The sequence below is a fragment of the Cryptotermes secundus genome, unplaced genomic scaffold (assembly GCF_002891405.2).
Source record: "Cryptotermes secundus unplaced genomic scaffold, Csec_1.0 scaffold1558, whole genome shotgun sequence".
Taxonomy (NCBI): Eukaryota; Metazoa; Arthropoda; class Insecta; order Blattodea; family Kalotermitidae; genus Cryptotermes; species Cryptotermes secundus.
The window spans coordinates 108383-125454 of NW_019737427.1; the positions used below are offsets into that span (position 1 = coordinate 108383).

Consider the following 17072-nt stretch of genomic DNA (forward strand, 5'->3'; position numbering starts at 1 on the left):
ATTAAAATTAGAAATCCACTCTTGTTAAGAACTGCCATATAACTGTAAAGAAAGTAATGGATATCTATAAGAGTTATTGTCTGGTTACTATAATGAAATTGGTAGATTTTCGTTCCTGCGTTAAAATGTTCCCGGTATCGCTTGCGGATAGCGTATTCCAACAGCCCTCCCATATCCAGTCGGATTCACTCCTCACAAATAAATTCTCATTATCTTCAAGAAAAACAAGATAGAGTGTGCAGCCACAGTGTAAGTTTATGAAGTCCAATTAAATCCATGATGTTATTTGCACGAAATGTGAAGTAGAATAATGTGAAGTTCATATGAAGTCAGCTTAAATATCCACTTCTTCTTAGTGACTTAGACATGAAGTTGTCGGTGGCGGTTACAAGGAAATGATTTGTTTAGGAAAGTTTCCTTCAAGAGTTTGCCTTTATTGTAACAGCACTGTTCCCTTTGGTCTTGTATAACTCTAAAACTGTCATATTATAATATATTTCAGCATCCAGTTGCATTGAGGTATAACTTATATTCTTGTTTTCCGTCTGTAGTGCAACAATATCAATATAACAACATTAATTCACTAAGTGTTCGTTAAATATTTAAAATATCATTAAAATATCTGTACATCGGTGTATATGCTACATGTTTCAGCCGCATAGGGCCATCTTCAGGCAACACATCTTTTAAAGGAGTCCACTGCACTATGCATTTGGTCAAATTGTATTCATTAAGGCACGTCGTCGCTGTTGTTCAGTGGCGGCTCGTAGCTAAAATTAGTGGGGGTGCTGCTCCAGAAGCGCACAGTTCCATACAAAGATTTGGCTACTGACATTAAGCTTAAGGATTATAAATTGTATTGTACAAGTATAAAGACAGAATTAAAGAAAAAAGGACTCATTATATAAATGTTATCGATAATATCAAGTGGAAATTGGGGGTGCTGCAGTTCCTCAGTGCCTATACGCGGGCCGCCCCTGCTGTTGTTATTAATTTTTTTAATTCTGATGTAGAATGATTTTTTCCTGTCTTATATGTATTTTGCGGCTGTTTTCGTGTCGCATTGGGGGTGCCGGTCTAGTGTGTATCTTGTGTCCCTTGTATGTAAAAAAGTATTCCAGTGTAAGACATATTTTAGTTTTGAGAAATGGGCCATTGAAAATAATTTCAAATGCCAGAATATGATATCTGCAGTTTTCCTCGGAAACAGACGCGGATCCTCCACTTTCATTTCCGCTAAGTATTTTACTCGAAGCTGCCATCACAAAACTGTGCGACTATGAGGAGCTGTAGGGCCGCGCCATAGCTCAAGCGGTTAGTCGCTGGCTTCCCACCGCGGCGGCCCGGGTTCGATTCCGGGTCTGGTCAAGTGGGATTTGTGGTGGACAAAGTGGTGCTGGGGCAGGTTTTCTCCGAGTACTTCGGTTTCCCCTGCTAATCTTCATTCCACCAATTGCTCCACAATCACCCTCACCTATCATCTGGGGCTCGTACAATAGGCCAGAAGTGGCCGCAGTACAAGGGACTTAGTCCCACCCCACTAACAATAAAAAAAATTATGAACTGTAATGTTCCTGTCGGTACTTGAGGGGAAACACGGCAGAGTATTGAAATTTTGGCATCGTTTTAACACCGTTTACAGGCAGCAAGGTCGTTGCTTCTAGCAAATGTATGGACTTAAACGCGATTTTCTTTTGAACTGGCAATACCGGCAGTAATTAGGACTTAGCTCCGTAACAACGAGCCTGGCGCCGGTAGCCATTATCTCTAAAGTGAAATTTCCTTCAGGGATTTTCATAATAAATTTTGTTACGTAACGGGATTGCTCCGTAGTGAATCATATAAAGATAGTAAATACCTCGCTACATGTATCAGACTCTACCTGTCCCTAGAAACTAGTTATATTGTAGTAGCTTAAGGTGCAGCATTTAATAATTCCTCTGCATGTTCTAGTTCAAACTTCAAATGGTATGATATAGGTGCTAAGAATTGTATGGACATACTACTATGTACTAGTACGGTAGATGTTGGGCATTAATTTGAGCTCAAATCAAAGTTGTATATTTATTACAGCGGATAACAAGCAGGGATAGAAATACGTAATTTGTATGTACGTATATATACAGGCCTAATTTACATACCCCCCAAATTTCATTCATATGCAGAATACCCGGAATATACAGGGCTTGCTGTATTCATGCAATTAAATGCACGTCAAACTTTGCCAGAAGCACTTTTGGACTTAGCGAATATTTCAGATAGACAGTGCGTTGATGTCCTCAATTAACGCCGCAGTCGTAATAAATTAATCTGGATATGATTTATTTGGCCTGTATATTAATACCAGCACTTGACACAAAAATTGTCGAAGAGAAACTAGTGCAATTTGAAAAGCAGCGGTTAATTTTACTCCCCACCGGAACAATATGTATGTGTGTGTGTATATATTATATATATACACACACACACACACACACACAGGATGTCCAAGGAGGAAAGGTCAGTATTTCCGGGGGTCATAGTGCCGGTCATTCTAAGCAAACAAGTGTATATGTACTTGTGTCCTGTTCAGAACGTTTTCGGAGATTATCACTGTATAGTACACTGTACAGGAACGTCAAGATTCATTCGGACGAGCAACACGCCATGTCCTCACACGAGTTGCAAAGTGCTTTGATGTTGACGATGGAATTTTCGAAAATGTATTATACTAGGTAAACTGTAAGAACTTTGTCTCTTGAACAGTAAATACCGGTATTAGAAATAGTAAATAATATCTCATTTGTATCAACAATTTTGGAACTGCACAGTGAAATAGCTCCATCTCGGAAACCGTTCGAAATACGTGTAGAGCACATGTACATACATTTTTTTTTGCTTAGAATGACCGATACTTCGACCTCCCAGAATATTGACCTTTTCCTGGGATATTATTATTAAATCGCTCCCGTTATTCAGGTTAAATTACTACGAAATTATATATATTTAATCATGGAATATTAATACTACTTTATTCTAATATCCTTACTAACACAAGGAATTGTGTCGGAAACGGAACTTGAGTTATTCTTGGTTCGACTCTCAGTGTTATGAACCACACAACCCGGTCACAGACAAATGCATCTTTGAGTCTTTCTAGGCTCTGCCTGTTAGAAGTCTGTTTATGTTCATTGATTTACGGCGTTTAGTTTCAAGAGCATTTTGATTCCTTGGAATTACTGGTATTACACTTACCTGGTAATGTCTTAAAATTTTCTAGGAAACTTTGTCGCTAATTCCGGTGGTGGTTTTATTTCCTAAACCAAACTTTCTAATTCAGAATTGTGTTATCTATTTTTGGTATAACTTAGGATATATTTGTATGTGGCATGTATTTGAATTAGGATGATCAGTTTTTCGACCGAATTCCCTTATTAAGTCTAGGATAGGCGCGTCTAGGACTCAGTCTCGCAAGACATGGAACCAGATTCGGTAATGGGAGATGCCGAATGCGCATAAGTGTTGTTGGTATGTTCAGCATAGGAGACCTGTCTTTTGGATTTTGCAGCTCTTAGCAACCTCACACTCTGAATCTGGTATTCACAAAATCATTCCAGTTTCTCCTGAGATTTTCTAATTATCAGAGAATTCCTGTTCAACCGTTCACCTTTCTGTTAATAGCTGTTTGTAAGGGAACTGCTATATTGTTTTGGTATAATTTAGGACGTTAGATGATGTGCTTTCCTCAGGTAATTAATGCAGAGTGGTTTGGAAGTTCAGGCAGTAAAGGATATTTTGCTGAGGGTAAAGAGTTAGAGGTGAACGGAGAAGTTCATGGAGGTAGGCCTAGGCCCACTGGGGCTGTAGTGCTAGGGGGGGGGGAAGAGTTAGAGATCCACCCAGGGGCAAAGGCATTAAGGAAGCAGATAAATAGCCAGAGCCCAATTGATGAGGATTCTCGCCTCCATCAACGACAGGAGGACAGACAAAATAGTGGTAGGATATTTCACGGTGTCACGATAGAACGGTTACGAACCCTTTATCTGATTATAACGTAATTAATGATTTTATATATATGGATAACAGTTTTAGAGTTTAATGTAGGATTTGCTGTTCTCACAGCGGTGGTTATGAATACTTCTATCTTCTGGGATATGAGTAGCAAGCTCGCTTGCTACCTGTGTCATGCTGGTTTCTTACTTGCCTTATACTTCGACCCTGAAGCTGGAGGAGACATTTCCCTTGGAAACGTCGGTTTACTTTCATAAGACTACATCGTACTATATCACAGAAGATAGAACTCTTAAAGCTGAATGATTTAGATAACGAAAAGGAAGCTAATTGTAAATTCAGAATGAGTGAATTTTTTAGTAGAAATCAGGACTGGCCAGCCTATGTTCACGATTTAAAATCGTACGGTCAGGTGACCGGAAGGCAGGAAATCACTGGTACATATTATTCCTTACTGGATCTGAAATTTTGAATATATGAATCTGATTGGTTTGTTCGCGGACATTGTCTGTAGGCCAGTGAACAAGAACCCGTATTTCGGATTGGTTGAATCATCAGAGTTTTAAATGAACTGACATGTGTCCACATGACTTCAGGACTCCTGTGTTTTAAGGCACTCTTAGGTACTAACACGGAAGGCATGTAGCTGACAAGCTGTCTGTTCCCCCGCTGATGGTTCATACGATATCGTAATATAAACAGAACATGCTTTTTCGCGTTGAGCCGTGATTAATTAAAATTGTCACCTAAAAGCAAGACTTCCGCCGGGTTTCAATTAGCGGATGTCGCTGCCGTAGCAACATGTCAGTCAACTAAATCATTTCATTTATCATTTTTGTGACTCAGGTACTTCGTTTTGTAGAAATGGAGCGATCTTCTCCAACCATCTCGCGTTGTGAAATTCTCGGAAGTGTATGGACGAAAATACCTTGTTGCATTAATATACAGTTAAATTTAAATAATTAATTATAACCTTTAGGATTTAACCTACTAGTGGCCTACAGTTTCTGAACAGCAGGAAGTGGATTCGATTCTAATGGATAGTGTTCCCATGATTTGTAACACTCGGGTTGATGGTTGAACGCGTCTTCAGTATCAGAAACGGAACCATGGTCCTTGTTATATTACGTTTTATTAAATAAAACTGAATTAATTCGGATAGTTGCTGGAAACTGAAAATCGAATCCGAAAGTTGGGCCTCCAATGCTAACTATACGAATGAGAATCATTCAGTCAGTATTGTCTGAAGTCGTTTCTTGTCCTGGGTGCCGATATCTCATCATGGAATTGTGTTGAAATCCTGACCGCCCGGTTTGTTATTAAACCAAACTCTGAGCTGTGTGCGTGCTTGTGTATCCTCTCTTTCCACTTCTGAATTAATCGACCAATTTTCATGAAACTTGGTACGAACTTATACCATTTCATGCCACCTTAACGTAATGCTGACTTCCTACAGCCGGTGAAAACAACATGACAGATGCGCGAACACGTAACAATAACAACAACAATAATAATAATAATAATAATACTAACAACAACAACAACACCACCACCACCACCACCACCAGTCTAGTAGAATCTAAGTAAGCGTGGCCCCGAAGGGGCGAAGCACATTATGCCTGTGGATTATTATTATAGATCTGTAGGACTATAAATCTGTGAATTAGAAAAGAATTAATGAGCTTTGTCCGGAACTCCTTGTTAATGTCTTAAGTGTTTTACTTTGTGTCACTCCCAGCTAGTTTTTTTACGTATATGCGGGGAGTTTATAATGCTCGTATGTTGTATGCAAAGGAAGTCCGTTGTTTGTTGTATTGTTCACGTTACAGCTGCAGGAGACAACACAACAACCTGGCTCCCTTCGCATACAACATAACATAGGCTTGCTCACTCACTCATAGAGCTGAGCCCTTCTTGAGTAGCCGCCAGTTGTGCAGCTACTCAAGAACTTCCCAGCATTTGATGGAACCCGAAGGTTCATTACCACGTTCACAAGAGCCCACCACTGGCCCCTATCCTGAGCCAGATCGCTCCAGTCCATACCATCCCATCCTGTCTGTCTAAGATCCGTTTTAATATTGTCCACCCACCTCCGTCTTGATCTTCCTAGCAGTCCATTTCCATCTGGCTTACCCACCAATATCCTATATGTATTCCTCTTCTCTCCCATTCATGCTACACGCCCTGCCCATCTTATCCTCCTTGACTTGATCATTCTAATTGTACTTCGAGAAGAGTACAATTTATGAAGGTCCTTATTTTCTTTATTGCTAGTGGGGTGGGACTAAGTCCCTTGTACTGCGGCCACTTCTGGCCTATTGTACCAGCCCCAGATGATAGGTGAGGGTGATAGATCCTCATTGTGTAGTGTTCTCCAACATCTCATCACTTCAATCCATATATTCTCCTCAGCACCATCTTCTCAGACACCCTCAGGCTTTATTCCTCCTTTAATGTTAGAGACCAAGTTTCCCATGCATGCAGACCACGGGCAAAATTATAGTTTTGTATATTCTAATTTTTATGTTTTTAGACGTGAAGACAAAATGTTCTGGACTGAATGGTAGCAGGCATTACTTGAATTCAGTCTCTTAATTTTCTCCTGAATCAAGTTTTGGTTTGTTATAGCCATTTCCAAATATCTGAACTGTACCACATTTTCAAACCATCTGTTAGCTATCTTTATATCATGATTTTCCTTACATTTTTGTGTCGAGGCAGCAACATATATTTAGTTTTCTTTACAGTATTTATATTATCACCCAGTATATTCCTATCATCAGCACAGACCAACATCTGACGTGTCCCATTACATTTCAGTCCCACCTGGTTTTCCTGGACCTTCCTAATGGCATATTCTAAAGCAATTTTGAAAAGCACTGGTGATAAAGCATCTCCTTATTTTAGACCATTCTGAATAGGAAAATTATCAGACAAATGTTTACATATATGGACTTTACTACATGTTTCATTTAAACACATTTTAATCTGCCTAACTGGTTTCATGGGTACCCCAAACTGTATGAGAATATTGTATAATACTTCCCATATATATTATATTTAAGCATCCTGTTACAATCCATACTTCTATGTGTATAATATAAACTCCGCCGTAAATGTAACACTTTATTGTAGTTCTTGTCCCCCTTCTTTCACACTACATGTTTCGGCCGTTTTGGTTTTTAAATCTAAATTTAAATTTAAAATATTAAAGCTAAATGAGAATTTAAAATTTTAAACCAATCAACGTGTGAATATTCATAAAACACATTTGACAAAATGGACAAGGGGAGTTTTGGAATATCGGATGCCAGTTGACGACAGAAAATGAACAATTGGAAATCTGGGATTTAAATATTAATATTGAGTGCAATGTGACAGCTACGTGAAGTAAAGTACACCTGATGATGGCCGGTTGCAGCCGAAACATGTAGTGTAAAAGAAGGGGGACAAGAACTACAATGAAGTGTTACATTTAGGACGGAGTTTATATTATACATATAGAAACTTCCCTTCTAACTGAATCAATGGCTTCCTTGAAGTCCTGTCTCATTTTTCTCCTATTTTTTTCTCTAGTATCTTTCGAATGCAAAATATCTGATCAGTGGTTGACCTGGTATATCGAAACTCATACTCATGATCCCCAATAATTGCATATTTCTATGGACTTAACCTTGAGAGAAGGATATTGGACAAAATTCTGTATGAAGTTGATAGCAGTGATATCCTCCGATAATTACTACAGTCAGTTTTATCATCCTTCTTGTGAACTGGTACACTAATATACTCCTTCAACTGATAAGGCAATTTTTCCGTATGCCAAATCGATGTAATTAGCTCATGGATCTTAGAACTTAATGTTTCACCTCCTGCTTGAATAAGTTCTGCCAGAATTTGATCACTGCCTGGCGAGTTACATCTTTTTAAATTTGGAATAGCAATTTCAACCTCAGAAGGACTAGGATCAGGTAATAACAGCTCATTTGTATGTATTTCTATCTGCCTAACATCAGTGATCCTATGTGCATTCAGGAACTGAGAGATGTTCTTCACCTATTCAAAATTTTATGGGAATCTGCAAGCAGATAACCATTTTTGTCTTTAGTGACATCTAGATTGGTAACTTCTCCTAAAGTCATTTATTCCTTTATACAGCGCTCTAATATTTTTTTCTTACTTTTCATTGCAAGGTCATCAATTTTGTGTTTCACTTATTCCCTCTTTTCATTCCTGAAGTGCGTGCTGTTTTCACGTCTCATGTTGTTCAGATTATCCTCATTCACTTTGCTCGGATCCTGTAACCACTACAGTCCGCCTGTTTCCTTTGGTCTAATAATTTTGAACATCCTTCATCGAACCACAGCATATGCTTCTTCAGTTCATAATATTACTTAGACTCTCTTTGGCAGAAATTTTGATATTGTCCGTGATAGTTTCCAAGCTTTATTAACATCCACCTCAGTGTATAAGTTTTCCAAAGCTGTGAACCTATTTGAGATTTCAACATGACACTGCTCCTTACCCTGTACCTCGTTTAATTTCTTGAGATTGAACCTCTCCATATGAATTCTGTGCGTTGTTTATTCACTGGCTGGCAGCCCTACCCTAAGTTGTGCCACCACCAGACAGTGGTCAGTATCACAATCTGCTGCATTATAAATTCTCCACACACAAGTAAAACAAAACTGGGTGGGATTGCCACAAAGAAGAACACTTAGGAGACCATTATCAGTAAACCAACGCAACAGAAATTCCTAGAAGGACCCTATTACATTGCATCGAACTACGCCCCAACAACTAGTAATTACTACCACAATAAGAAACCCAGCAAACAAAAACTTCTAGTTTTTAAGCTTATTTAAAACCAACTTTTAAAATTAAAGTAAATAATTTTAGTAATTAATTTTAAGTTTTAAATTTTATTTTTAAGGTTAAAACTACATTAATACTAATATCAGTATTATATCTAAGCTATATATATATATATTAGTTTTAAAATGTTAAGCCTAATTAAAATCTGCATATTTGTTATATCATATTTGAAGAAAAATATTGTATTCGCTATCAAAATAGTAAAATATTGTAATAGTAATATGGATCCATATTGAGAAACACAATTCAAGAACTAAGATCAAATTCTTATAGATAAGAATTTGATCTTAGTTCTTGAATTGTGTTGCACTGATCCGTATCAGTAGTTCAATGCCTGTACATATTCCTCTATGTAACTGCCTGATGGTGATCTTATACAACCGAAACATGTAGCAGGAATAAAGATCGAATATTAAAACTGAGTATATTTGTTATGTTGACGGTTGACATAATTCCTATATATATCTGGAACACAACGGGATGCAACCAATGAAGATAAGTCTTATAGATTCACCTGATGATAACCTTGTGAATCATGTAGCGAACGCCTATACCTAATAAACGAATGTTGATAAGGCAGTATCGATTTTGTCTGTGAATATTATTATTGTGTATACGGGCCTATTAACAATATTTTAAACCTACAGCGTAGGTTTACTTATTTGAATTTAGCTGTTTATTAATGTATTATATCCTACTTTCGTTCATATGCTTCTGAGGAGTCCACAACCCGAGGTAGTTGAAGAACGGCGCTTTGTTAAGCAGATATATTGCCACAATATTATAGTTACGATTATGTTATTTGGGCCCCCCGTTTTTGGGTAAAGGGTTAGATGTCGAATAGTTAGCAACCGACACTCGGTAGTTTTAGAATGACATCACAATCCCTGGTATCGATGTAACAGTTTTGGTTCAAATTATATGCCACTTTCTTACAGTTTTACATTGTGGTTAAGGGATTTCTAAAATATCCAGAAATTTTAGTTGCATTAATGCCCATAGCTGTAGGGAAATATATGAAGATGTGGAGGGGGCGAACCATGAAACTCCATTCTGTGGCCTCAGCATTGTATCAGAAATCTCTCGCCTACGTGTATTATTTTTAGGGATTAAATTAGTGAAACTGTAGAACACAAACAAGTACACATACAAGAACACAGACGTGCTGACAGTTGCCCGCGTCAAACGATTCGAAAATTGTTAATGCTGTAATCGAAACTCTTAAACTAGACCATGAGTTTTCCTGCTTAATATTTAGTGAAATTATTCAGTTTGTGCACACTACTACACAGTCCGTATGTACATCAACAGCTCAGATGCTCTTCGCTGTCATGAGACAGAAACAACAGTAGAAATATTAACAGCTTTTTAGACCTTCCTGAGATCTAAGATACTACTTTTTCTTTTTCTTTTTACTGTTTAGAAGCTCACAACTAAACAGTATAGTGTGCAGAAGTTCTCTGCGGTTTCAAATCGGTATTCAGGACGAATAGGTGTATTTCGTTTCTTCTGTATTTCAGCCAGTACTACCTGGCAAAATCAATTACCCAATAATTATATTTTTTAATTCGCTTGGTGGGGGGTGGAGTCCAACTGGGTCCACTCGGCACGGCGGCCACTGATTGGCCTATTGTACCTGCCCCGGGTGCTTATGATGATGGAGAATTTTGTGGAATGAAGATTGGCAGGGGAAACCGAAGTACTCGGAGAAAAGCCGCCCCATCGCCACTTTGTCCACCACAAATCCTACTTGACCAGACCCGGGATCGAACCCGGGCCGCCGCGGTGGAAAGCCAGCGACTAACCGCTTGAGCTATGTCGCGTCCAATTAATTACCTAAGCATCAGATCCAGTCCCTGCTAGGTTACATGAGGATTCTGAAATCCACTGCACCTTCTTAATTATGTTTCCTTAGCACCATCGCAACAATATGGTCCCTAGGGATTGAAACTTCTTTTCTCTAAAAACGTCCGAGTATTTCCGGAAAAGGAATATCATTTATTTTTCTGTACTTATAATTTATTCTCTCTTAATCACCCCCATCCTTCTCTGTTTAAACCAGACTGCTAGAATTGTTATTGTAAGGGAACAGTTATTTAAAATACAGAAATACAAAATTATAAATTATACTGCCGCAACCCCGCACCTCCCAATCAGTCAGTTCCACCGGCTCTTAGCAGACCATTCATGTTTCTAGAGTTCGCAACTTTAACGGCTATTTATACATAACGTAATAATATATCTCAATTTCATTTTTTTTCCCTGTGGCGCTACAGCCCGAATTTTGGCCTAGGCCTATCTCCTTGAACTTCTCCGTTCTCTTCGGTTTTTCTAGATCTTACACATTTGGTAGGACTCCTTGGGCGGGTGATCAGCTCGTCGCAAGGCCTCTACCTGTACACAAACACAGAAAAACTCACATACACAAACACTAAACATCCATGCCCTGAGTGGGATTCGAACCCACGATCCCGGCTTCCGAGCGAGCGAAGACAGTGCATGCCTTAGACCGCTCTGCTACCGTGACCGGCCATCTCAATTTCATAGTACGTGTAATATAATAGCGAGATCGTACTCCCAAATGTACGAGTATGTTGTCCAGAAATAAATACGTATCAGTCAGAACGAAACCTTTCAAATTTATGTATATGTTATTCATTCACTTCAGGCGAATCTTAAAACCAGTGACAATACATGCAATTAAGCAGTTCTTCAACAAGTGTAGCGTTAGGACAACGGAAATGTAGCATCAGTCCATGTGATAAAAATGTTATTTGCAAAAGCAGCAAGCTGATCACCGAGGAGGAACACTCGTTTGATCGGTCTCATTGTTGTTTCCTCCCTAAACCCGGTTTCAACTCTGTCACTTGTTTCCTCTTTATTATTTTACTATAGTTTTACGGCACACAGTTGCTAGTGTACAATGCCCGTTACGCTTCAAGGTTAATGCAGAATCATAGAGCGTTGCTACAACAGTGTATCCCTTGTCAGAGGAGACGATCGTTCTGTGGGACTTCCCAATTCAACTAGCTGTTACATTTTCGTTTGTGATAGAATCAGTTAGATGTTTTGATCACAACATTCTTCAGTTCTTTGTACCTCTGTGATACATGTGCTGTGGCATTCTGTTGGTTTAATAAATGAAACATTTTTCTGCATTTTTATTGATTATTCACCGCATACATAAATATATACACTGATACGAATTTATGTTCTATGCGTTTTGCCTATGAAATGCAGCCCAAGTTCAGACTTAATTGTTTCGAAAACTGCATCTCAGACTGTCTTATAGTTTGCAAGAAACTGTAGTGTAGAACTTCTTCTTTAATCATTGGTTTTAATTTGTTCTGTTTCTTCACGTTGACTTTTTAATTTGTCATTGCTATATTATATCGCTCCTTAAACGCCGCAATGTTCCATAGCTCTAGCGGTTAGTCGCTGGCTTCCCACCGCGGCGGGCCGGGTTCGATCCCGGGGCTGGTCAAGTGGGATTTGTGCTGGACAAAGTGCGCTGGGGCAGGGTTTCTCCGAGTACTTCGGTTTCCCCTGCCAGTCTTCATTCCACCAATTGCTCCACAGTCACCCTCACCTATCATCTGGGGCTGGTACAATAGGCCAGAAGTGGCCGCAGTACAAGGGACTTAGTCCCACCCCACTAGCAATAAAAAACGCATTGTTCTTATCCCAGGTATATTCGTTTGTGCCTGTTGGCATTTAATTTGAATTTGATTGCTTACATATTTGTGTTAATTTACTGCAGATCGTGTCATTATTATTATTATTATTATCATCATCATCATCATCATCATCATCATCATTATCATTATGGCTCTACAGCCCTTTGTTGGATCTTGGTTTCAGTTTCTTTATCCTACACACAGTCGGTAGGATTCCTTCGATGAGTGATCAGCCCTTCGCAAGGCCTCTGCCTACAGGCAGAACAACGAATACACAGAATAAACGCACACAATACAGGCACTCATGTCTTGAGTGGGATTCGAACCCACTATTCCAGCCTTTGAGCGAACGAAGACAGTTCATGCTTTAGACCGCGCGGTCACTGTGATCGGCAGATCGTGTCATTACCCTTCTTAAATACATTAAAACGGTTCCATTAATTAATCAAGATAAAAACACTGTATCACAGGAAGAGGTCGTCACATCAGTTGTACAAGTACCTCCTGTGGTTTTCTGTTAAGCCAGTAGGGTAGAATGGAACTCTGGAAAGCAGTAGAACGCATTATAGTGAGACACCTGACGATTAAAGGGCGTTCGAAAAGTTTAAAATGTGTAGGTGTGCATATTCCTTTACGATAAGGTAACGGCCAATGCATTGCAGTTTATATTTAAATAGGGTTGCGAATCTGAGTGAGGCCTATTTTGAATTTATAGTAAAAACGGTTTCAGTATGATGATAAATATGACATATGAAGGTAATGTTGCCCCTGTGCTTAACTAATTAAATACTACGCCACGAAAGCGTATGGGGGAGTGGATTTATAGATCCACATTTTTTTTTACCTCGGCACTAGCTGGAAGTGAGTGGTCAACTTCAGGCCTCGGTCTGTTTAACCCCCCGGGGGGAGAGCCCCCTGTACCCATCGGATAGGAGGTTGGGTGGACCCCAGAGCCGGCCTGGACGACGTGGAGAAGAGAAAATTCTTAACCCTACCGGGACGCGAACTCTGACCCCTTGGTCGTCCAGCCCGTAGCCAGTCGCTATACCGACTGCGCTATCTTGGCTCCTGAACCTTATAATATATACGAATTTAAAATTATTTAATATATTGCTACATATATCATAACATAACTTGCCTACTTATACTACAATTTTTGTCAAGTAGTAGTAGTAGTAGTAGTAGTAGTAGTAGTAGTAGTAGTGCCGGTCACGGTAGCCGAGCGGTCTAAGGCGTCTAAAGCATGCACTGTCTTCGCTCGCTCGAAAGACGGGATCGTGGGTTCGAATCCCACTCAGGGCATGGATGTTTGTGTGCGTTGTTCTGTGTTTGTGTACAGGTAGAGGCCTTGCGACGAGCTGATCAGCCGCCCAAGGAGTCCTACCGAATGAGTAAGATCTAGAAAAACCGAAGTGAACGGAGAAGTTCATGGAGGTAGGCCGAGGCGCACTGGGGCTGTAGTGCCAAGGGGAAAAAAAGTAGTAGTAGTAGATAATTTTTCACCTCATAGTCGATCTACGTATCGAAAGGTTTTGAAAATTTTTAGCCTACTTTAATTATTTTGAAAAAGTAAAAGGAGGCTTATGAAATCACTTTGCTTCCTGTCTGTATCCGTCTGTCTCCCCCCCAGTTATTTTTAGGAGGCTTATGAGATCATCGTGCTGTATGTATGTCTCTGCCACCTTATTTTTTTGGGGTGTTCTCTGCGTTCCGTGTCGCATCAAAGGAAAAGGGCGATTAGTTCTTCCCAGAACTTTTGTACATATTTCTGTATATCCAATTCAAAACCCCGTCAAGAGCCACACTCTAACGCGTGACAGTATTATGAAATAGTCTTGCTATGTGTCCTCCCTCCTTTTTGAGGCTTGTGACATTGCTTTGCTGTCTCTTCCTGCGTGTACCCACCGCCGTTGCTAGGCATCGGGACGTCTGTGTGTCTGTGGCCTGCCCGTAATTTTTTAGTTTTCTGTGCTGTCTGTGTCTTATCAAAGGAAAGTATGCGATTAGTTCTTCCAAGAACTTCCTGTTATAATTGTAGGATCTGAGGTTCTCACAGTGTTGACTATGAAGAGTTCTATCTTCTGGGATGTAACGCTGTGTAGGATCTGAGGTTCTCACAGCGGTGGTTATGAAGAGTTCTATCTTCTGGGATGTAACGCCGTGTAGGATCTGAGGTTCTCACAGCGGTGGTTATGAAGAGCTCTATCTTCTGGCATATAACACCGTGTAGTCCGTTGAAGTCAGCTAATGTTTCTGAGTTCTACTTGTTACCTGCTTCATGCTTATTCTTCGACCCTGAAAATGGCTGGGACATACCGTATTTACGCATGTATAGGCCGCGTGCGTGTATAGGCCGCAGCACAATTTTCAGACAGAAATTATTGAAAAAATAATTTTCTTGGAATATTATTTCAGGAGTATTACACCCTGTATTACTAATTATGAATATAATTTTTTTTTTAAATGAAGTGTGATTTCGAATATTTCGAATATAAGCCGCACCCCAGTTTTCCTCTTGAATTTTTGGCAAAAAATGTGCGGCCTATACATGCGTAAATACGGTATTCTTCCGAAACCTGGGTTGACGTTCAGTGAATTTCACTGCATTATGTCTCAGAAAATCTCTTCGTGTTTATAATTCCATAATCGAGGGGTTGGGGGTGGAAAAACGAATTCAGTATTCCGTATGTTAAAAATTATTGGCCCTTTTGGACTTTTTCCATCGTCTGGTATTCTAGAGACAACGCAACGTTTCGCAAACTGGATATGTTGCCTTCCTCAGTTTAGTTGGGAAGGCACCTACTCAGTTGTGTCTCTCAGAAAGAAGGCAACTCTCTGACAGTAATAAAAATCTGGCATTGGGCCCCAGTAGGTTGACTGATACCAACAGAGACTGGCCGACTAACCGTCGGTGGTAACGTAAATTTGACTTTGACTTCGACTTGATTCAGTCACCGTCTGAGGGGGGACCATGCACTGATCACGGAAGAATGACACCAGCAGAGTCAAGCTTAAGATTGAATAAAGCAGACATATGCTTTATATATATATCAGGTATATGTTGGACTGCGATATTGTGAATGTCATGTTTATGTCTATGTATAGAAAAATGTCTAAACGACAAAATTGTCTCCGTTACAAAACCGCGGAATTAGACAGGTAACAACACAGCGTTCTGAAACGAGGGTCTTAGAGGGTACATAGCAGGTAGAAAGGCGGAGTAAGGAACAGTGGTTAATCACGGCGAGTTTTTGTAAAAACGTGTCCTTTAAGATCCGTAATTTCCTCACATTGTTCGTAATGTCATTGTCCGGAGTGCGGTGAATCATGTTTTAGACATAGGTAAAAAGGTAAAGTTGTCTTTGCGATTAACTAATTCAGCACTATGCCATGAAGGCGTATGGGGGAGTGGATATGTAGATCCACGTTTTCTCGACCTGGGCACTAGTTGGAGGTGAGTTGTCAGCTCTACGCCCCGTCCGCTTTACCCCTGGGGAAATACCCCGGTACCCATTGAATAGTCTGGGTGGACCCCAGAACCTGTCTGGACGCTGTGGAGTACAGACAATTCTTAACCCTACCGGGATTCGAACTCCGACTCCATAGCCAGTTGCTATACCGACTGCACTACCCCGGCACATGTAAGGCATGTGGTTAATAAACGTCATTTACTCCAGATGTGTGCTATACGCGACACAACTTTCAGTTGTAATGGAAAATATGATTGCAACAAGTAACGACAATAGAGTGCATTTTGATTATTTGTATGGGTTCTCAGAAATGTGGTTCCATGCGGCGTATACAGTCACATTTATAAGCCGGAATATATTTTGACGAGTTTTTCTACGAAGCTTGAGGCCAGGAGGCGTCATACTTTTGTTTGAAGGCACAAAAGAAAACCCTTCAAAATTGCCGTGTTATGCTGGTAGTCCAGGTATGGTGTAAAGCTGAATGTCACAACTGTATTTTGCCATTAATCAGTGAAATGTCGCTCAAGTGAATGATTAACGGCTTTATCTCTTGGGTAGGATTTAATGTTCCTACACGCCTATACCTACTCATCAGTCTACTTTGTTAACCTAGTTAACTGTCATGCATATTTCTTCAGATCAGAAGTGAGATTGAAGGTAGCCAGGCTTCTCACCAACAGGGATCGATTTTTTTCCTTCCTGTTATGTATAGTTACTGGTTATGAATTAGGCCATGTTGTTTGTTTATGAGATATTATTATGCTGTTATTTCCCCGCCTATCTCGCAGACTCCAACGGCATGCCCACTTCCCACAAGGACGTTTTAGAATTGTGGGGCTGAGCGCCGTAGAGCGGACAATACATTCCTCGCAATGCCGCAGTGATCCCTACCGCTTTACGGCGCCCGATCTTACGGTAGAAATAACGAAACGGGAAATACACGGACAGCGTGAACTACTGTGAAATTAATGAGTGGGATGCCCATGACTTCGCTCCCGTGGCATTCACAGTATGCTCCGATCAAAGGGGTAGGAGGTAGAGCGAGATGCTCGTAGATCTTCTG

General features: G+C 40.0%; 1 protein-coding gene across 7 annotated transcripts in view; it reads left to right on the forward strand.

Moving 5' to 3' along the window:
- Positions 1 to 17072, forward strand: part of LOC111870443 — a 78789-nt gene that overhangs the window by 5919 nt on the left and 55798 nt on the right. The window contains exon 1 of one of the 7 annotated variants that reach the window (XM_033753846.1): positions 15559 to 15593. The exons of the other annotated variants lie outside the window; for them this stretch is intronic. Within the exon in view, the coding sequence (XP_033609737.1) occupies positions 15574 to 15593 (20 nt within the window). The 5' untranslated portion in view covers positions 15559 to 15573. Of the gene's footprint in view, positions 1 to 15558; positions 15594 to 17072 lie in introns of those variants that run through there. 7 annotated transcript variants of the gene reach the window in all.